Source organism: Gossypium hirsutum, chromosome D05 (genome assembly GCF_007990345.1).
Source record: "Gossypium hirsutum isolate 1008001.06 chromosome D05, Gossypium_hirsutum_v2.1, whole genome shotgun sequence".
Taxonomy (NCBI): domain Eukaryota; kingdom Viridiplantae; phylum Streptophyta; class Magnoliopsida; order Malvales; family Malvaceae; genus Gossypium; species Gossypium hirsutum.
In genome coordinates, this window is record NC_053441.1 from 34,042,607 (window position 1) to 34,066,188 (window position 23,582).

Here is a 23,582-nt window from a genome sequence, read left to right on the forward strand (position 1 = left end):
TGAATACTAGTTTAGAAGGCAAAGTACGGATTCTAAGCCTCATGAGCCCTTTTGGGGATTTTTGACAACTTTTGGCTAGATGGTTTAGTGGCTCATGGTTGTGGTGGAAAAGAAAATAAATAAAATAAAAATGGAGATTTTATTGAAAAGAAATATGAGAAGAACAAAAGCTTAGACTTTTGGGGAGAGAGTGTTTACAGGAATTAAATAAAAGATGGATCTCTTTTGAGTCACTTCACCCCATATTTATAGTGCTAGGGGAGATAGTCTAATCCTACTTAAATTCTTAAAAGATAAATTCATTTAATTGAAGATAAATAAAGATAAATAAAATAAAATGCCAAAAATAATCCTTAATAATTATCTCAATATTAATTATCCTAATATAATTAAAATAGAGTTTTAATAGAATAAAATCTCTTCTTTTTGCATTTCAACCCTTGTGTCCTCCATGCTTGCACTTTTGGCACCAACTTTTCCTTGTGTCACACATCGGCCCATTTTATTTCTAAATTCACACTTTTGGCCCTTAATTTTACTTTTGCCTCAAATTTAGTCCGTATGAGATAAAATATCATAAATAGCTCAAATTAGCAGGATCATACTCAGAATAAATATATAATTAATAAATAAAAATACATTATTCTAGAGTGTTATCAATAAAGGCAATATTCGGTATTTAGGAATTTTGGGAAACTGAACCCTAACTTACTGGGTTTTGATTTTTCATTTGACCCAAATAACCAGATATCATTCTCAAAATGCATAGGTTTTAAAGAGTTAAAAGATAAACTTAATTTTGAAGATTAAAAATGTTGCGCCCTAACTCACTAGGTTTAGCATTTTATTTCTTTGAAATAAGAGTGTCTTATCATGTAATTCAATTTATTCCAAGTTAAAAGGATTGTATTTTGAAATCATTTCAAATTTTTGACACTAAGAAATTAAACAATCAATTCGGTACCAATATTGGGTGTTATAAATGTGCTAACCCGTCCTCGTGTGTAATTGACTCCCGAGCCTATTTTCTCAAAGTTCGTAGACCTATAATTGTTTTCAAAGTGGTCCGATCACACATCAATAAAAGATCGGTAGCGACTCTAATTTTTATTTTTAAGTCGACTACTAATTTTTGTTTTCAAAAAATGGTTTTGACAGGGTTGGTTGGGCATTAAACGCCTTTAATGGTGTGTTGGGATGATCGGAGATGGTGTGTAGCAGATGGGGCTAGGAAAAACTGCATATGTATCTGATCTGTTCTATACCTGAAACTAGAATTGCTTCTGTTATCTAGCTGAATCTTAGGATTTGAGAATTATCTTATAAATCTACTTTAATTGAATGTACATCTTTTATGCATTGGGTTCACAAATCATTTCGTTGTTAATTGGATTTCAGGTGGCTCTCAAGCTTTCGATTATCTTTACTTTAAATCTTACCATTAGTAATCACAGCTTTCTCTGATAGTATGATGGTTGGGAAGATTAAATAGTTAGTTAATTTTTGTGTTAGTTATAAAATGTTGAATGATTTCATTTTGGCTGTGTTTATAAATGCAGTTTTCCTAATACCGACAATGTAACTCACTGGACTTGGTCTGGACGTTTAGGCCAGGTTTAGGGTATTACATGTTGTGCTAGAGTTTTAATCCAATTTAAAAATTGGTACGTATGACCGAGTATACGTCAGGCATGCTAACATTGATATTTCTTGTGCCGCCATTTGCAAGTACTATGGCGTACCGTGCTATGAAAGAGACGACGGATTGTCTCTTGACTTGAACAATTTCACAAATGTTGACACAGATGCCGTTCTTAGAGAATTTCATCCTACTAAAAAGCCTTAAAATAAAAAATGGTCCCCAAACTGTAGCGCTTTTTCAACATATGTACTTCAAAATTTTCCTTTTTTGTCAGAAGTTCTACTTGAACTTTCATTATGTTAACATTATTGGTCCTTCCGTGGATTGCCGTTTGAAATAATTGTCTGAGTCAACCAGAGCCTGACACGTAATCAAAAACTAAATTCGAGTATGTTTTAGTATGCAAATTGTTTGACAAAAAAATATTTTATTTTTATTTAACGTTTTAAAGTGATTTTATTTTAATATTAAAGACAACATATTTTAATGTTTATACTATAGAATTGTATACTATTATAAATTAAATTTTTATATGAAATAAATTATATAATATATTATAAAACTAAAAGTTGAATTGGGTTTCTGGTCCAGAAATTATTGAGTTAAATTTTTTACCCAAATCTAATTTTGGTGCTTAATATTTTTATATGCACATTTCGGACCAAATTTCAAATTCTGGTCTGCCAATTAAAACAATATTATATGCTGCTGCTTTAACTAGGAAAGTTACTTTGTCAAGGTTTATATACTTATCGCTCCTCCTTTGGCTCTTTCGCCTTGGTTCTTTCCTGTGAACGGAATTTGAGACAGAAATTCTAACACTACAATATATAAATATTGTAAAGAAGTATACGTGTAATGTATGTATAGAAAATAATTTTCATTGCAAAACTCTTATGGAAAATGAAAAGCTAAGTGTAACCATCTTCAAATCCATCCAATTTAGGCATCAGCCAGTAAAATGATTTGCTGACAAGTATAATCTAAAGCCCCTTTGATCTTCATCAACAAATAGCTGCCATAAGAAATTTTAAGAAAAATAAACTAAAAGTGAACCAAACCTGCAGGAACCTCCCACATAGATGCTTCTGAATGATAAATATATTACAAAATTTGGGTAAATGATAAAATACAATTTTATCAGCTTCAGTCCATCATAAATTTTCATAGTGAAAGACCAATATTTTAAATTACTCATTGCTAAGATCTCTATATATTGCTTTTACCACTTGAAGTTTTCTGCACTAAAACATCTAAACAGAAGTGACTTAAAGAAGATAAAAATGAAGAAGCAAGTAATTTGTTCGACTGTCTTTCCTCTCCTTTGCATTCTTCTTCTTTTTCTTAGTGTTGAAGCACAGACGTGCAGCCCTAGTGGCAAGATCAAAGGGAAAACCCCTCCACCAGGGCAATGCAACCAGGAAAATGATTCTGATTGTTGCAAGGATGGCAAGTGGTACACGACATACAAATGTTCACCCCCTGTATCAAGCCAAACGAAAGCAACACTGACGCTTAACAGCTTTGAGCCAGATGGAGACGGTGGTGCACCATCTGAATGTGACAACCAGTACCACTCCGATGATGACCCTGTGGTGGCACTTTCTACAGGGTGGTATAACAACGGAAAGAGGTGTTTGAATTATATCAACATCCATGGCAATGGAAGATCTGTGAGGGCTAAAGTTGTGGATGAATGCGATTCTACTATGGGATGCGATTCGGACCATGATTATCAGCCCCCTTGCCCTAACAACATTGTTGATGCCTCGAAAGCAGTTTGGAAGGCTCTTGGAGTGCCTGAGAGCGACTGGGGCGGGATGGATATCTACTGGTCTGATACTGATTAATCACTTGATCCATATTTTTATTTATAATGTATGTACTAGAGTAAAGATTTCTTGTGCGTCTTAGTTAACATTTATGTTACTATTAATGTAAAATTTATGTATATATTATGTATTTTGAGCCATAAACTATGTTTTAAATCTTCATTATCTGCTCTATCCTTACTTCTTAATTGGAGAAATTCTTAGTGGATTCTCGAAATCAGATGAGTGTTGGATTTGGTAGGCGTTCGATAGGGGTATAAACAAGGCACTTGTGCTCGCATGTTATTCGAAAGAAATTCGAAATCGTTTCAAGCATGCGCAGCTTGAGTTATCAAGTGAGCCATGTTTGAGTACCTTATTACTTGATTTGAGCAGCTCGCGAGCTCGATCGAGTTTTTTTTATTAATAATACATTTTCAATATTTTTAATATTAGATTACTATGTCGTATACGAAACGGGTTCAAATTTAAGCTCGAATATGTAAATACTTTTTCTAACCAAGCTTAAATAGTTTGATTTTACCACGAGCCGAGTTGGAGCGTCTAGAATAATATTCGACCAAATTGGAGCCATATTTCAAGCAATGAATTTTGAGTAGAGCTCCAGCATGAATAATCTCAACAACCAGGGAGCTTATATCCATAAATCAAATGGCATATGGGTATAAAGTTCATTGTCTTTTTAACTGTTACTCTTCCATGTTTTCATAGGTCATGACTTGCGGGTCTCATCCTACGAGAACTAGGTAACATGTTTCTGGTAAGAACTAACACTGCTAGTTCATGGTTGCCTTAATTTATCAAAAAAAAATTTAGGTGTATATTATGGGTTAGTATTTGGTACATTGGCGAAATATTTTTTTTTATTCCACAAGCAACCTTAAAAAATTGTTATGTGTTTCTTTTTTTTAAAATGTTTTTTTAAATATTTTATTATATTCTTGTAGGACATTTGTCAACCCCTAACCTTACGGGCGGAGTCTAAAATCTCTAGTCGCAGTGTATCAAATATTTCCCCTCCTATTTTTTCCACAACTTTTCCAAATTTAGTAAATAAACATCTAATAAATACATTCCATAAAACATATATACATTTTAATGTCAACCTAAAAGGTAATAGAAAAATACAAATATAATCAATATTCAAAGTCCACTTTTATTCCTTCCATTTTATGCATGTATGCAAGCCTCTAAATAGCATTAATGCTGAAACAACACAAAGAATTATAAATCAAATAATTGGAAGTTTAAGGTTTTTTAACCTGTTTTTTCCTATTTTAAATTTTTTTCTTAGTTTTACTTTATATCTTTTAATCGTATTTCACATCATTTGTTATACATCATATTTTTCTCTGATTTTTTACATTAAGATTATGGAAGGGAATCATTCATTAATGATTTGAAGAATGAATTCAATGAGAGTGTAATCAAACAGTTGCAGTGCGAGACTGAGATTTTTACCAGAAACGATTTATTACATTCAGTAGGATAGTAATTCTCTCTTAATAGAAGCCGACGGAATTGTTATTCTCAGAAAATAGAATTTATACTTAGAAAATAAATTCTCACTATTTTTTGGCGGACTAATAAACTTGAAAACTTACATGAACTGTTGTGTTTATAGCTCTACCAGTGTCATCTATCTATAGGGAGAGACGGGAGAATCTTGATTGAATTAGTAGAAAACAAATAATATTTATTTAATAGAAAAACTAATATTCTAATTTAGAGATATTTATTTAATAAAATTTCAAACACCAAATATATTTTTTTTAGAGTTATTTCAAAGAAGTACGTGTTGAAATATGTATAGAATATAATTTTGTATGCCAAAATTATATGAAAAATGAAAAAGCACAATGTAACCATCTTCAAATCCCTCCAATTTAGGCGTCAGCCAATAAAATGTTCTGTTGACAAGTATAACTAATATAAGGCCTCTTGTCTCCAAACCAACCCATTTCATCTTTATCAACAAATTGCTGCCATAATATATAAAAAATAAATAAGTGAATCCAACCTGCAGGAACCTCCCACAAAGATGCTTCTGAATGATAAATACATTACAAAACTTGGGTAAATGATAAAATACCATATTATCAGCTGTATCATAAGTCATCAATTTTAGCGGTCCACCATAATTTTTAGCACTTCACAGTTTTGTCATGACTTTTCATCCTATTTTGTATAGATCATGAAGAACAAACAAAGGAGATAATATACAAATGTTGAGGTTGAACTCTAAATAAACTAAAACGACCGATTAATCTACGGTCTCTTCTTTGCTTCTTTTGCGACCAAATTTGGCATGTTCCAAAGAGTAAAATGAATTTTAAAACCTGATCACCAAGTCGTTGTAGTATAGTGGTGAGTATTCCCGCCTGTCACGCGGGTGACCCGGGTTCGATCCCCGGCAACGGCGTTTTAAGAAGACCTTTTTTTTGTCAAACTTGAATGAAAATTTAACTTCCCTAAATGTCTATTCGGAGCCTTTTGGAACAGTGAAAGCAGTTTGAGCTTAATTCAGAGTTTTACTTTTAAAACTTCATTTCATGTTTTCAACTGTTTCAATTAACTTCAATGACTGGTGTCAATTAAGGAAGAAAATGAGAGAAATTTGCTAGAAAAGATGAACGAAATTACTAAAAAAGCCTTAAACTAAATAATGGTCTCCAAACTATAACGCTTTTTCAATTTATGTACTTAAAACTTTTCTTTTTTTCTCAGAAGTGTCATTTGAACTTTCATTATGTTAACACTATCGTTCCTTCCGTGAATTGCCGTTTAAAATAGTTGTCTGAGTCAACCAGAGCCTGACACGTAATCAAAAAATAAATGTTTAAAACTCAGGCTGTGAAATTTTGGGTTCAAAATGTTTAAAAACTTTTTTGAATTATTCCGATTTTTTATGAAAACTGATATTTTAATTTTCGTAAAGTGAAACCAAGACTTTGGCGCCGATTCAAGTAAGAAACTTCAAACTTTAGATACGCTTTAGATACTTTTACATTAGTTACTTTAGTAAAACTATTTACCTCTAGAGACGGTAGCAAATCAAACATTCTCTAAACTCTAATAAAACTCTAGATTTGGGATTTTTCATTAAACTTAAGCTAATTCATAAAATTCTGAAATTGTAGATAAGATAATGAGTACGCAAGGTGCACGATGTCATGGTACTCATGCGCGAGGAGCACAAATAATTTCACTTTTGTACAAAACAAGATTCAAACTTGGAAACTAAGGGTAATCTAAGACCTTACCACTATACTAACACCCTCATTCTTGTTAACAATTAAACAAACATTACAGATAAACTAGATATGACTAGCTGGATATAGGGATAAAAATAACAAAAATTTAATTAGAAGGAAACATAAGCAAGATCTCAAACACACATCTAGAACACTTAGCCATTGAGCCAAATCGATTTACTTTACACAATAAACAATTCATATATTAAGAAACTTGGGGCGTTGCAGTTTTTTTTTAATTTTAAAGACAACATATTTTAATATTTATTTATAGTATTGTATAGTATTACAAATTTAATTTTTATATGATATAAATTATATAATACACTACAGAACTAAAAATTGAGTTGGGTTTGGCTCAGTTAGGCCAGTCTTACCTCTTCTATAATTTATATGAGTTAAATTTTTTGCCCAAATCTAATTTTCGCGCTAAATATTTTTATATGCAAATTTCCAAATTACGGAAAAAAATTTTACTTTTGGTCTAACATATCTTTTTCCAGCGAATTAAAACAATATTATATGTTCCCGCTTTACCATCACAAGAGTATAAGTGCCCAGTGATTGAGACAAAAGATTATCATGCTAACGAATTTGCAACTTTCATGGAATGGTGTGATTTTTTAGGTGTTAGCGGCCGACACAAGAGTATCCACAAACGATTAAGGATAAGGAAGAAGATACGACTCTCAAGAGGCTCAAGTCCCGCGTTGAACAAAAGACGTGTTCGTGTGTCGAGGACACCGATGAAACCCCATTTTGGTGGTGTTATTGACCGCTTGTGGCGATTGAACATGGATTTGTAAATAATTAGATCTTTTGAGCATGGATTCCATTTATTTCCTACATTTAGATTTGGATTTTAAATTGTATTAGTTTAATTTTAGACTTGGTAGGTCGGATTTTTTATGATTGAGATGAAAATTGATGATTTTCTCATGTTTTTAGGGATTAGTTCAGTGAAATTGCGATATCCAATGGGGCATATTGTGACTTTCTGGACAGTTTCGAGAGGGACCAAAAATCTTCAGTGGTATCACAATATCCACCTCCTGATATCGCAATACCCTTGAAATTTCAAAAGTAATTTTTTTATTTACACAGTGGTATCGCGACACCTAAGGCAGACACGAAGATCAGGGATCGAAATAGGGGATATCACGATATCCAACTTGGGTCACGTGATACCCGATTCCAGATATCGTAACTCGTGCGCTTTGGAGGCTTAAAGCCTCTAAATAATCCAAAACTCTTAAACCTTCTCCTATTTTTCGAAAACATTCATTCTAAACCCTTAAAAACTCTTCCCCCTGTCAATTTCTCTCAATCTCCCCTTCAAATTTCCTTTGTGTAACATCCCAGATTTAGCTTCACAAAAATGTAGAAATATATCAAAAATAAGGAATTAACTCAATGGTTAGTTATTTAATGTAAAAGCATGAAATTTAGTTGGAGGTCTCAAGTTTAAGTCTCAACTCTTACAAAATCAATTGATTTTTGTAAATTATCTTCTTCTTTTTATGTGTTGCCACCCAACCCTAATAAACTTAGGTATAAATACAATTTTTTATCAAAATAATCAGCCTTTGAATCCTATTTTCCTCTACCTTAGCCGTCCCTACCCCCTTCTCCCTCTCTTCATTTTTATATTTTTTCTTCTCCCTTTTCCCTCCATTGTTGCCGTTGCCTACATCTCCCCTTTTACCATCTTCTTCTTCTTCTTTTTGCATCAAGATTGTGCATCATATCCTTTACTATATTGCTTCAATTTCCCCCCAAATAAATCAGCCCTAAATTTGAAATATTGAACTCCAAAATTGATCCCAAACATTGCCAAGAAGGTGTCATTGTCATTTCTCTCAACAAACTTGGGTAAGATCTCTTTTCTCCTCAATTTCTTTGTTAATTTTGTCAATTAAAAATCAAAATTTCTAAATCTGGAATCTGGGAGACTTTAAATATTTCAAAAAGGTATTTTTCCAGATTTTAATGAGGTCTCAGAACATTTTAAAATTCAGCCCCAATTTCAACCACCATAGGTGGTCTTGCGTGCGCATATGTGTAGAATAGGGGGCTATTTTGTCTCTTGAATCTTTCCCATTTAATTCTAGGCGTAATTTGAGTTCTTGAACCCTCATAATAAACTATTAAACTCATGTCAATTGGGGGGAAATGTTCTTGATTGTTTGGGCATTCTAAACTCACAAATCGGGAAGCGTAAGCGCAATTAAGCGTAAAATTAATTGTTGTTTCGACGTAGTTGTACGGTAAAGTTTATTGGTTGATTAAGTGAAGGAATTTAATCATTATTAGCTACTTATTTTCCAGTATATTATTGAATTAGGTGCTGACCCAAACACCCCGAATCAACCGTAAAGCCGAAGAATGATCATACGTACAGTTTGCATAGATACATTGTAAGCAATCGAACTAGTTTGAATTCATAAAATAGTTATTAATTTGAAAATTGGTTTGAACCCATAAGTGGGTAATTCAAAGTTGGTTAAATGGTAAATTGATTGAATTTAGACTGAATTTTGGTTTAGGATCGTATAAAGGTTTATTAAGGAAAATTGGAAGATTCACTATGGTGTTGCGAGAAAGCGAAAAAATAAGGTGTGGGTCATAAACTTGTAAAATTTGTTTGATAATGATAAATGTCATGCTATAGTTGATAAATTAACTTTCTTATTGGTTTGAGTTAATAGCCAAAATTTTAGTTTTGTGAGTGCCTGAACCAGGTGCTTTTCGAGCCTTAAAAGATTGTTGTGTTGGCAACAAATCTAGCTTGACTATATGAATGTGTAATTGAGATTGTTATGTATAATTATATTACGTGATATGAGAATGTTTGATTGAATGGTACGAAATGTTGAGATATTAGGTTTATGCATGATTTAAATGCATGAAATATTACTATGATATATATACGTGAGGTGGCTATTGCTACACAGTGAAATTCGTAAAGTATGTGAATTGAACGCTATTGATAGATACCATCTGAATGGTAATTTGAAAATTGGAACACTGCTTCCTTTTACTGAAAGTACGTGATTATTGAGGACATGTTGAACATGTCGAATAAATGTAAAAAGTATTGAAATATGATTATGTATGAATTTGTATGACATATTGCATGTGCATTGGGATGGGATTTTGTGGTTGACGGAGGAGTTCCGCGGAGTACCGACAGCATAATAAGCCCGCATATATTTGTAGTCAGTGCACTGCTGTTGGAGTACCGAAGGGATTGGCAATTATATCGCATTATTTATTTGGCAGTTTCAATGCATTATTGATTATTGGTGGTTTTACCACATTGAGCTTTGCTCACATACATTAGAGTTTGGCAAACGGGTTCTGGGGAACTCGTGGTGTGTAGCGGATGGTATGGGTAGGATCTCACATGTGCATTTTTCCCGATCATGTGCATTTGAAATTATTATTGGTAATGTTTGATTGTGCTATTGCTTCCTCTATGAAATTGATTGTATTAATGCTTAATACTTGCTTGTTTAATCTCACTCTAAGCTTGTTAAGCTCACATCATTACCTCAACTTCTCAGCTAATGATGGAACTTAGGATTGGAATTGGCATGCGGACGTACGGCCGGCCTCGGACTTTACTTCGTCAAATTATTTTAAGTTAATTATATTTTAGGCTTATTTTATTATTATTATTTGATTTTAGATTGTAAAGTTTCTTTAAACTATGGTTTGGGACTGTTTGAGATTTTGGGGTTTTTTATGCATGCACGACATGCATATTTGGTATAGAGACACGGTATTTTATAAATATTTTGAAATGGACTATGCATGATATATGACTAAATTAATAATTTGACTAGTAATGGTACATTTCCCCTGCTAAGAAGATAACAAAATGATTTTTCGAAGGCAACGCCGATAGTTAGGTTTTTTTAAAAATTCACTGAATTCACCAATTCAACCTAAACATGGTTGGACAAAGTAAATGGACATTTTTCCAAAGCTAACAATAGAAACCATGGTTTTATAAAAGGGAGTACTTGAAGGTTTTTAAATATCATTAGGGTAGCTTTGACATTAAGGTGTCCAATGCAGCTTTCCCGATTCGACCATGACTTCTAGGTCGACTTTAGGAGGTTACACTTGGATTCATTGATCAATTTCCTCTTCTTTTTTTTTTACTTTACCTTTGGTTAGTTTTCTTCTTTTGCAAGTATCACACCATTTTGGATTGGGGAACACGACACTTCTCGATTCAATCCATTTGACTACAACAATCAATACAGTTTAAGTTTTCTTTTCCTTTATTTATTATTTCTGTTTTTCTTATTTCCAATTTAAAGTTTTTAATTTTAGTATTGACTGCATTCCATTGGATATTGAGTTTGTTTTTATTGGCTTTAAGTGCGAAAATTAAAAGAATGCCCCTGAGAATGCGTAAACGATCTCGTTCCCACACCGCCTCGATTTTTTCGTTGAAATACGATGGTGTTAAATTTGCATAGCAAGAGGCTGCAAATTTTTATCAAACAATTTAGGGACATACTTTCATCCCTGAACATGATTTTGATCTAGCCTCATCATTTAATGATGAGATATAGGATGATGTACACTTTCATCGTTGGGACAATTTTTGCTTGCTTGGGAAGCAAGCTGGCATTGTACCTGTAGTGCTAGAGTTTTACTCCAATTTCAAAATTGGTACGCATGACCGACTATACGTCAGGCATGCTAACATGGATATTTCCTGTGCCGCCATTTGCGAGTACCATGGCGTACCGTGCTATGAAAGAGACGACCTATTGTCTCTTGACTTGAACAATTTCACAAATGTTGACACAGATGCCATTCTTAGAGAATTTCATCCTACTAAAAGGCCTTAAAATAAAAATTTGTCCCCAAAAAATTGTCGTTTGAAATAATTGTCTGAGTCCACTAGAGCTTGACACATAATCAAAAACTAAATTCGAGTATGTTTAAGTATGCAAATTGTTTTACAAAAAAAAATTTATTTTAATTTAACGTTTTAAAATGATTTTATTTTAATTTTAAAGACAACATATTTTAATGTTTATACTATAGTATTTGTATACTATTATAAATTAAATTTTTATATGAAATAAATTATATAATATATTATACAACTAAAGTTGAATTGGGTTTCTGGTCCAGAAATTATTGAGTTAAAATTTTTACCCAAATCTAATTTTGGTGCTTAATATTTTTATACGCACATTCCGGACCAAATTGCAAATTTTGGTCTTCCAATTAAAACAATATTATATGCTGCTGCTTTAACTAGGAAAGGTACTTTGTTAAGGTTTATATACTTATTGCTCCTGCTTTGGCTCTTTCGCCTTGGTTCTTTCCTGTGAACGTAATTTGAGATAGAAATTCTATCACTACTATTGGGACCGGATATCAGGAATATGATTTTTATATGTACATATATTTAAAGATATTTTAAAGAAGTATACTTGTAATGTATGTATAGAAAATAATTTTCGTTGCAAAACTTTTATGGAAAATGAAAAGCTAAGTGTAACCATCTTCAAATCCACCCAATTTAGGCATCAGCCAGTAAAATGATTTGTTGACAAGTATAATCTAAAGCCCCTTTGATCTTCATCAACAAGTAGCTGCCATAAGAAATTTAAGAAAAATAAACTAAAAGTGAACCAAGCCTGCAGGAACCTCCCACATAGATGCTTCTGAATGATAAATATATTACAAAATTTGGGTAAATGATAAAATACAATTTTATCAGCTTCAGTCCATCATAAATTTTCATAGTGAAAGACCAATATTTTAAATTACTCATTGCTAAGATCTCTATATATTGCTTTTCCCACTAGAAGTTTTCTGCACTAAAACATCTAAACAGAAGTGACTTAAAGAAGATAAAAATGAAGAAGCAAGTAATTTGTTCGACTGTCTTCCCTCTCCTTTGCATTCTTCTTCTTTTTCTTAGTGTTGAAGCACAGACGTGCAGCCCTAGTGGCAAGATCAAAGGGAAAACCCCTCCACCCGGGCAATGCAACCAGGAAAATGATTCTGATTGTTGCAAGGATGGCAAGTGGTACACGACATACAAATGTTCACCCCCTGTATCAAGCCAAACGAAAGCAACACTGACGCTTAACAGCTTTGAGCCAGATGGAGACGGCGGTGCACCATCTGAATGTGACAACCAGTACCACTCCGATGATGACCCTGTGGTGGCACTTTCTACATGGTGGTATAACAACGGAAAGAGGTGTTTGAATTATATCAACATCCATGGCAAGGGAAAATCTGTGAGGGCTAAAGTTGTGGATGAATGCGATTCTACTATGGGATGCGATTCGGACCATGATTATCAGCCCCCTTGCCCTAACAACATTGTTGATGCCTCGAAAGCAGTTTGGAAGGCTCTTGGAGTGCCTGAGAGCGACTGGGGCGAGATGGATATCTACTGGTCTGATACTGATTAATCACTTGATCCATGTTTATATTTATAATGTATGTACTAGAGTAAAGATTTCTTGTGCATCTTAGTTAACATTTATGTTACTATTAATGTAAAATTTATGTATATATTATGTATTTTGAGCCGTAAACTATGTTTTAAATCTTCATTATCTGCTGTATCCTTACTTCTTACTTGCGGGTAATATTCATCAATCTTCTCATCCTACGTAAACTAGGTAACATGTTTCTGGTAAGAACTAACACTGCTAGTTCATGGTTGCCTTAATTTATCAAAAAATTTACCTTACTCGGATTTAGTCACCAGGGCTGGACATAGATATGCTTTTCTTTTTCAAGATTTTCATATATTTGAAAAGTCTTTGGAAGATTATATCTTAGTATTTCTGTGCACACATGTACGTTGTATGTAAGATCTAAAGAAAAACGATTAGTGGAGTTTTTGTTTCACCAGCACAGGGTTTTGGGTGAAGGGATTATAGTCGCAGATGTTGATGGATCAGCCTGCTTTCAAAAAACACCATATGTGCCGACAAGCAGTCTCGATGATAATTCAAGAAAGCAACCGAATCAAATATTGAAAGCTGCTATGACCGTGAACAAAGAAAAAAAAAATTTTCTCCTATTTGATAAAGACTGGGAAGAATCAACTAAGGAGAGAATTTACAAATGTGGAGGTTGAACTCTCACCAATCAATCTACGTATCTAGTTTGTTACCAGTCAAAGCTCTTCGTTGAACAACTAAAACTACTCTAAATATTGTCCTCCCTTGGCTTCTTTTGTCCCTTTGCGGCCATATTTGGAAAGTTACAACAATTAAAATAAATTGAACAGTACCATCAAGTAAGTCGTTGTAGTATAGTGGTAAGTATTCCCGCCTGTCACGCGGGTGACCCGGGTTCGATCCCCGGCAACGGCGATTATTTCTTTTTTTTTTAATCTTTCTAGCTTTTTTTAGTGATGCAATCAGATAATCTACTTCCCTAAATGCTTATTTGGAGCCTTTTGGGACAGTGAAAAGCAAGATTGTTAAAGCTGCGGCACTCACGCTTAATTCAGAGTTTTACTTGTAAAATTTTATTTCATGTTTGAACTCTTTCAATTAAGTTTGTTTATGTGATCAACTTCAATCACTGGCGTCTATTAAGCAAGCAACCCTATGCTTCAACAACACTTTGCATCAACAGCCTATGCTTCCACCCCTAGATTAAAAACCAAGTCTCCTAGATCCTTTAATAAGAATCTCAGTTAAAGTTTTTGTTACTATTAATGTAAAAGTCATATATATATATTATGTATTTTGAGTTGTAAATTATGTTATAAATTAATCTTCATCGTTAGCTCTATTCTTACTTCTTATTTGGAGAAATTCTTAGTACTTGAATTTAGATGAGTGCTTGATTTGGTTTGTTTTATAGAGGTGTAAATGATGCACGTGTGCTCGAAAGTTGCTTGAGTTAAATTCGAAAAGAAAATTCAACTTCGATTAAGGGATTATCGAGCCAAACTCAAGTTTGTGCAGCTTGAATTATCAAATGAACTAGGTTTCTTTAGGGTTAATGTACCTAAGAGGTCTCTGTATTATATGGAATGAGTTTGAATTGAAGCTAAAATATGTAAATCAGGTGAACGAGCTTACTTTAATAGAGCTTAAATAGAGTTAAAACTTCTAAAATAGTATTTGATTGAGCAAGAGTGGAGTTTTGAACAACAAATGTCAAGTAGAGCTTGCGCTTCTCATTGTTTGAGTACAGCCCTAGTGTTTTACTCTTGTATATTCAATATTATTTTTTGTTTTTTTCATGAATTTTGAGGATCCTTATAGGATCATCATATGGATCAACATGGTCCATAATTATTGTTTGTAATCAAATGGTCAAGTTTCAACGTACTAAATTACAGTTAAACAGGAAAATTCAAATCCTACTTGGAGTATACAATAGGGGTGGTGATAACACTATTCGTGGAAATCCTAATCTGAGACTAGAGTTTGCCATCCTTTGCAATTTACTTAGGCTTGTTGGGTCTCCTCGTGTATTGGGCCAATTATATGTGCTATCTGATCTTTAAACCAACTTATATAATTTATTCAAACCTAATAAATATATTATGCTATGTCCAAAATATTATTTATTCTTTGTAATTAATTAAATTAAATTAAATTAAATATATTATTTTCTCAATCTAATTTTAATTTCATTGAAGTCATGGCAACTTTATGTTAACACTTTTCTTTTTTTGGCACTTCAGAAGTGTCATTTCAACTTTCATTATGTTAACACTATCGTTCCTTTCGTGAATTGCCATTTAAAATAATTGTCTGACAACCAGAGCCCGACATGTAATCAAAAAATAAATGTTTAAAACTTGGGCTGTGAAATTTTGGATTCAAAATTTTCAAAAATTTTTTTGATTTATTTGGAATTTTTACAAAAATTGATATTTTAATTTTCGTAAAGTGAAACCAAGACTTTGCCGCCAATTCAAGTAAGAATCTTCGAACTTTAGATATGCTTTAGATACTTTTACATTAGTTACTTTAGTACAACTATTTACCTCTAGAGACGGTAGCAAATTAAACATTCTTTAAACTCTGATAAAACTCTAGCTTTAGGATTTTTCATTAAACCTAAGCTCATTCATACAACTTTGAAATTGTAGATAAGATAATAAGTAGGCAAGGTGCACGATGTCATGGTACTCATGCGCGAGGAGCACAAATAATTCCACTTTTGTACAAAACAAGATTCAAACTTGGAAACTAAGGGTAACCTAAGACTTTACCACTGAACCAACAACCTCATTCTTGTTAACAATTAAACAAAGAATATAGATAAACTAGGTGTGACTAGTTAGATATACGAATAAAAATAACAAAAATTTAAGTAGAAGGAAACATATACAAGATCTCAAACACACATCTAGAACACTTAACCATTGAGCCAGATCGATTTACTTTACACAATAAAAAATTCAAATATTAAGAAACTTGGCACGTTACAGATTTTTTTTTTAAATTTTAAAGACAACATATTTTAATGTTTATATTTTAGTATTCTATAGTATTATAAATTTAATTTTTATGTGATAAAAATTATATAATATACTATAGAAGTAAAAATTGAGTTGGGTTTGGCTCAGTTAGGCTAGTCTTAACTCTTCCATAATTTATATGAGTTAAATTTTTTACCCAAATCTAATTTTCGTGCTTAATATTTGTATATGTAAATATCCAAATCACGGACAAAATTTTAAATTTTGATCTACCATATCTTCTTCTTGCGAATTAAAACACTATTATATGTTGCTGTTTTACCAGCCCAAGAGTATAAGTGCCCAGTGATTGAGACAAAAGATTATCATGCTAACGAATTTGCAACTTTCATGGAATGGTGTGATTTTTTAGGTGTTCGCGGCCGACGCAAGAGTATCCAGATGAAACCCCATTTCGGTGGTGTTATTGACCGCCTGTGGCGATTGAACATGGATTTGTAAATAATTAGATCTTTTGAGCATGGATTCCATTTATTTCCTACATTTAGATTTGGATTTTAAACTGTATTAGTTTAATTTTAGACTTGGTAGTTCGATTTTTTATGATTGAGATGAAAATTATGATTTTGTCTTGTTTTTAGGGATTAGTTCAGAGAAATTACGATACCCAATGGGGCATATTGCGACTTTCTGGATAGTTTCGAGAGGGACCAAAATCTTCAGTGGTATCACAATATCCACCTCCTGATATCACAATACCCTTGAAATTTCAAAAGTGATACCCGGTTCCAACTTGGGTCACGATATCCAACTTAGGTCACGTGATACCCAGTTCTAGATATCGCAACCTAAAGCCTCTAAATACTCCAAAACTCTTAAACCTTCTCTTATTTCCCCAAAACATTTATTCTAAACCTTTAAAAACTCTTCCCCCAATTAATTTCTCTCTATTTCCCCTTCAAATTTCCTTCGTGTAACATCTCAGATTTAGCTCAACAAAAATGTAGATATATATCAAAATAAAGAATTAACTCAATGGTTAGTTATTTAATGTAAAAGCATGAAAGTTAGTTTGAGGTCTCTAGTTTAAGTCTCAACTCTTACAAAATAAATTGATTTATGCAAATTCTCTTCTTTTTTTTGTGGGTTGCCATCCAAGCCTAGTAAACCTAAGCATAAATACAATTTTTTATCAAAATAATCAGCCTCTGAATCCTTTTTTCTTCTACGTTAGCCGTCCCTAACCTCCTCTCCCTCTCTTTATCTTTACTTTTTTTCTTTTCCCTTTTTCCTACATTGTTCACGTTGTCTACACCTCTCCTTTTACCATCTTATTCTTTTTTTGCATCAAGATTGTACACCATCTCCTTTACTATATTGCTTCAATTTCCCCCCAAAATAAATTAGCCTTAAATCTGAAATATTGAACTCCAAAATCAATCCCAAACATTGCCAAGAAGGTGTCATTGTCGTTTCTCTCAACTAGTTTGGGTAAGATCTCTTTTCTCCTCAATTTATTGGATAATCTTGTCAATTAACAACTAAAATTTCCAGATCTGGAATTCGGGATATTTTAAATGTTTTTAAAGGTATTTTTCCAGATTTTAATGAGGTCTCAAACCATTTTAAAATTCAGCCCAAATTTCAACCACCATGGGTGGTGGTGCGTACGCATATGTGTAAATTAGGGGGCTGTTTTGTTTTTTGAATATTTCCCTTTTAAATCCAGCCATAATTTGAGTTCTTGAACCCTTCTAATCATCTATTAAACACATTCCAATTATGGGGAAACGTTATTGATCATTTGGGCATTCGAAACTCAAAAATCGAGAAGCGTAAGTGGAATTAACGTAAAATTAATTGTTGTTTCGACATAGTTGTACGGTAAAGGTTATTGGTTGATTAAGTGAAGGAATTTAATCATTATTAGCTACTTATTTTTAGTATATTATTTAATTAGGTGCTGACCCAAACACCCCGAATCAACCGTAAAGCCGAAGAACGATCGTACGTACAGTTCGCATCGATACATGCTAAGGAATCGAACTAGTTTGAATTCATAAAATAGTTATTAACTTGAACATTTGTTTGAACTCATAAGTGGGTAATTCAGAGTTGGTTAAATGGTAAATTGATTGAATTTATACTAAATTTTGGTTTAGGATTGTATAAAGGTTTATTAAGGAAAATTGGAAGATTCACTAGGATGTTGCGAGAAAGCGAAAAATAAGGTGTAGGTCCTAAAATTGTAAAATTTGTTTGATAATGATAAATTTCATGTTATATTTGATAAATTAGTTTGCTGATAGGTTTAACTTAATAGCCAAAATTTTAGTTTTGTAAATGGTCGAACCATGTGCGTTTCGAGCCTTAAAAGATTGTTGTGTTGGCAACATTACTAGTTTGACTGTATGAACATTTTGCGAAGCTAACAATAGAAACCACGGTATTATAAAAGGGAGTACTTGAAGGTTTTTAACTATCGTTAGGGTAGGTTCGAAATTAAGGTGTCCAATGCGGCCATCCTGATTCGACCATAACGTCTAGGTCGAGTTTAAGAGGTTACACTTCGATTAATTGATCAATTTCTTCTTTTTTCTTTACTTTACCTTTTCTTAGTTTTCTTCTTTTGCAAGTATCACACCGTTTTGGCTTAGGGAACACGACACTTCTCTATTAAATCCATTCGACTACAACAATCAATACGGTTTAAATTTTCTTTTCATTTATTTATTATTACTTTTTTTCTTATTTCCATTTTAATGTTTTTAATTTACATATTGACTATTTTCCATTGGATATTGAGTTTATTTTTATTGACTTTAAGTGCGAAAATTAAAAGAATGCCCCCGAGAACGCGTAAATGATCCCGTTCCCACACCGCTTCGATTTTGTCATCAAAATACGATGGTGTTAAATTTGTATAGCAGGAGGCCACGATTTTTTATCAAACAATTCAGGGACGTACGTTCATCCCTGAACATGATTTTGATCCAACCTCCTCGTTTAATGATGAGATATAGGACAATGTACACTTTCATCGTTCGGATAATTTTTTTATTGATTCCGAAGCAAGCTGCCATTGTACCTGTAGTGCTAGAGTTTTACTCCAATTTAAAAATTGGTCCACACGAGCATGTTCCCAAGTCGTGTGACTCACTATTTATGATTTAGAACCACGCGGATAGAAAACATAGGCATGTGTCAGGCTGTGTGAGCCACACGGGCAAGCACATGGGCATATGCCAGGCCGTGTGGCATATCAATAGGATTTGGACCTTAGTTTTGAGGCCATGAGTGTTGTCTAACACAAGCACTGACCTCCACAATGTATTTATGATTTGACTTTAATTATATAAGGACTATCTGATGCTCTGACACTGAGATATGAATTATATAAATGCATGTGTAATGATGGCTCTTAATAATACTGATCTGTATTATCTATTTATGAATTGAATTGGAATGACTAAACAGATGTCGTTGATATTTGCAATCTGCATTTGTATAGGTTGGGATATTGTGAAGGAGGAAGTAATCTGCTCTGAATCAGTGGCTAAGCCACAATGCATATATATGAATATGGTGCTTTGTTGCATTTCAATCTAGCAGCTAGTCTGCATCTTTGTAAACGTGTTAGACAGATACTTTATGGTGTGTAGGGTTTGTAATAGGCCCAATTAGCCCGGGCCTGTTAAATAATATAAAAAACCAAAATATAAATAAAGTCCAAGTATTAGACTGTTCATTTACATAGCCCAATAAAATACCTAGCCCAGCTAACGAAACCCAAACCCAATTACAAACCCAAATACAAGCCCTAGCCCAACTACCATACGACCCAACACCAGAATAGAACCAGAAACCCTAGCCACATATTGCTTTAGTGCCGCAGCAACTAAGAGCCAGCCTCTGCCCTCGCACGTGCACCACCGCTACGTACCACACCTCCACGCCACGCACCTCCGTACGCCATACCTACAAATGACACAAAAACAGTGTAGCAAAAAGAAAAATGATGATTGTATTTTTTATTTTGATTTTATTTTCTTTTTTTTTTCGGCTATAAAACAAAAGGAAGAGCCTTTGTAAGTTTTTTACACAGATTGTATCAGAAAATTAAAAAAAATCAATCAAAAGCAAAAGACTGAGTCTTTTGAAGGTGATTTTTCTTTTTTCTTTCAGTTGTTTTCTGGGTTCTTTCTTTCTGGTTTCATTAATCGCATAAAAAAGAAAAGAAAGGAAACAAGGGACTTACCTGGTGGCTGGATCTTCGCTTACTCCGTTGTAATCGGAGTCTGGCGGAGATCGAAAGGCCAGAGAGGGTTGGGTCTCCTAGCAACTGGCAGCTAGGTTTTCGGCCATCTCAAATGGCCTGAGGTCGTCCTAGTTCTTTTAATTTTATACAAATTGCTCGACGACGCCGTTTTAACCTGCTTCTATGGTTTCAAAACGACATCGTATTAGGGGAGAGACCCGATGACCAACCGGAACAAGATTAGATCCGCGCGTTCATCCCTTGATTTTATCTCTCTACTTCAATTTCATCTGTTATTCTTTTAAATTCACCGTGTTTGTTTTGAGTTCTTTCATTTTGGTCTCTGTCGCTGCGTTGCAGTTTGGGAGGCGGAATATTTCCGATATGATCCCCCATGTTTCCTGCGTGCTGCTCCTTGGCCCATCCCTTTATTTTAATTCTGTTTGTTACCTTCTAGATTTGTTTTGATTTTGATCTAGTCCTTGAACTTTACCTTAAATTGCTTTAATATACATTACATTGTAATTTACTATGTGTATTGCTTTACTTATTTATTTTAAATTTTTGTATATAATGTCTGTTTTAATATATATATATATCCATTTTATTTAGTTTAATTTATTTCTTATTTTAGGATTTACCTTCAAATTGCTTTATTTTATTTTCTATTTTACTTATTATATCAATTTTTTATAGGTTATTTTAATTCACTATGAAAATTATCTATTCCAAATTATTTTCGTGTATTATTTTTTAATTACTTTATGTATTAAATATTTTAAAATTATCATATATCATTATCTTCATCAAGTATTATCGTTTTTTAAATTATTATATATATCATTGCTAAAATTTGCGATATTTCTCATATTTATATATATTTCCATGTTTTGAAATTTTGCATTAAAATGTTTTTTATATGGTACCATTTTTTATATATGTGTACAGTTATATTTATTCTATATAATGACTTTCGCATTATTATAACCATTAGCCTTAATTTCTTTAGTTGACATGTTTAATACATATATTTGTTTAAATCTATCTTTATATATATTTAATTTATTTCTTTAAAAAATATACCTATTTTAGTATACTTTAAAGTTCATTTACATATTAACATTTCATATAATATTTTTTTTACTCCGTTTATTTTAATATATAATTTATTTGATTCTAATTTCCTTTCTTTCCTGCTATTCATTTTTCTATATCATAAAACTTGTTATATTGTATTTATGCTATTTACCATGGTGTTTCTTTTAAAATTAGCTTTTAATCCATTAGCTTAAGATTGTCAATATGATGCGAGATTATTTTGTTTATTTATATAATTTGTTTATTTATTGTCCATTAGCGAGCATTTTATTTCACAAATTATCATCTCGGGATATACACTATCATTCAATCACATTACATGATTTAAAAGATTATGTTTCATTCAGGCATTAAATCATTCTATTTCGTAAATTTTCAAAATGCTCGGTGTTCACGATTCTCGAGAGAATTATGCCCTAACTTACTGGCTTCAATTATTTTCGATGAATTTAGATAGCCAAGTATTTATTTTATAATAAAACCATATAATTTTGAAATAAAGCCTTTCGGGATTTTAAAATGTTGGATCCTAACTCACTGGATATGACGTTTTACTACCTCGAACTAAGGACTTTTAAAAATAAATGCAGTATTTGTTATTTAAGAATTTTGAAATACTATGGGATGCGATTGGTTCTAGCAGTCTTCTCAATTTTTGAATCGAACGCAAGAGTACCTGGAGCAGATCTGGTCATAAGAAACAAAAAACAAGATTAATACGTTGCCAGTCCCCGTCAATGGCGCCAAAATTTGATGCGGTCGTTGAAAGCACCAAAAATATCCTATCCCTAGTAAATAATGAAAAAGAATAGTAAAAGGGAAGTAGGGTCAAATCCACAGGGACTGGATTTGCACAATATCTTGTTCTGTGAAATCTCAGACAGAATCTTGCCTAAGAAGCCTGCGTTCCTGAAAATAAAAAAAACAGAATTAAAGGTTTGGATCTGGAAACAAAAAATTAAAAAAAAACATAATTAAGAATATTGAATCGAAAATTTGAGAAATTAAAAATAGAATTGAGAGAAAGGAAATTCTTATGGGAGATTCCAGCCTCCAACCACTAGCTCCAAGGATTTAGACTTATGATTTGGTGGAACCTGACTCTAGCCAACAATCGCTTCAGTGGGATCGTCTTATGCTAGATCAACGATTCTCAACTGCGAATCCCACGCCATTTTGTCTCTTGGGCTCGCCAACCTCTGACGCAGTAAGCTAACGAACCAACTGTGCAACCTTCCCAAAACATAAAAAGTGGCCGCCTTTGCATACGTTGAAAAGCTTACTTCTTAAGGGACATGGACGGAAGCGTCAGCCCCATAGTATGGAGAAACGATGAATACTCGTTGAGAAGGCTAAGTACGGATTCTAAGCCTCATGAGCCCTTTTGGGGATTTTTGACAACTTTTGGCTAGATGGGTTTAGTGGCTCATGGTTGTGGTGGAAAAGAAAATAAATAAAATAAAAATGGAGATTTTATAGAAAAGAAATATGAGAAGAACAAAAGCCTAGACTTTTGAGGAGAGAGTGTTTACAGAAAAAAAATAAAAGATGGATCTCTTTTGAGTCATTTCACCCCCTATTTATAGTGCTAGGGGAGATAGTCTAATCCTACTTAAATTCCTAAAAAATAAATACATTTAATTGAAGATAAATAAAGATAAATAAAATGAAATCCTAAAAATAATCCTTAATAATTATTTCAATATTAATTATCCTAATATAATTGAAATAGAGTTTAATAGAATAAAATCTCTTCTTTTTGCATTTAAACCCTCTTGTCCTCCATGCTTGCACTTTTGGCACCAACTTTTCCTTGTGTCGCACATTGGCCCATTTTATCTCTAAATTCACGCTTTTGGCCCTTAATTTTACTTTTGCCTCAAATTTAGTCCCTATGAGATAAAAGATCATAAATAGCTCAAATTAGCAGGATCATACTCAGAATAAATATATAATTAATAAATAAAAATACGTTATTCTAGAGTGTTATAATAAAAAAATATTCGGTATTTAGGAATTTTGGGAAATTGAACCCTAACTTACTGGG

At 32.8% G+C, this 23,582-nt stretch overlaps 2 protein-coding genes and 2 non-coding genes across 4 annotated transcripts; all 4 read left to right on the top strand.

The window, feature by feature from the left end:
- Window positions 1–2,875: 2,875 nt before the first annotated feature.
- Window positions 2,876–3,635, top strand: LOC121217973 (kiwellin-1). Its single transcript, XM_041094772.1, has one exon. The coding sequence runs from the start codon at window positions 2,926–2,928 to the stop codon at window positions 3,490–3,492; it is 567 nt and encodes a 188-aa protein (XP_040950706.1). The 5' UTR covers window positions 2,876–2,925; the 3' UTR covers window positions 3,493–3,635.
- Window positions 3,636–5,824: 2,189 nt separating this feature from the next.
- On the top strand, window positions 5,825–5,896 carry TRNAD-GUC (transfer RNA aspartic acid (anticodon GUC)). Its single transcript has one exon. It is a non-coding gene; the product is annotated as a tRNA-Asp (tRNA).
- A 6,558-nt stretch (window positions 5,897–12,454) lies between these two features.
- LOC121217972 (kiwellin-1) lies at window positions 12,455–13,315 on the top strand. Its single transcript, XM_041094771.1, has one exon. The coding sequence runs from the start codon at window positions 12,623–12,625 to the stop codon at window positions 13,187–13,189; it is 567 nt and encodes a 188-aa protein (XP_040950705.1). The 5' UTR covers window positions 12,455–12,622; the 3' UTR covers window positions 13,190–13,315.
- Window positions 13,316–14,032: 717 nt separating this feature from the next.
- On the top strand, window positions 14,033–14,104 carry TRNAD-GUC (transfer RNA aspartic acid (anticodon GUC)). The gene has a single exon. It is a non-coding gene; the product is annotated as a tRNA-Asp (tRNA).
- Window positions 14,105–23,582: the final 9,478 nt, after the last annotated feature.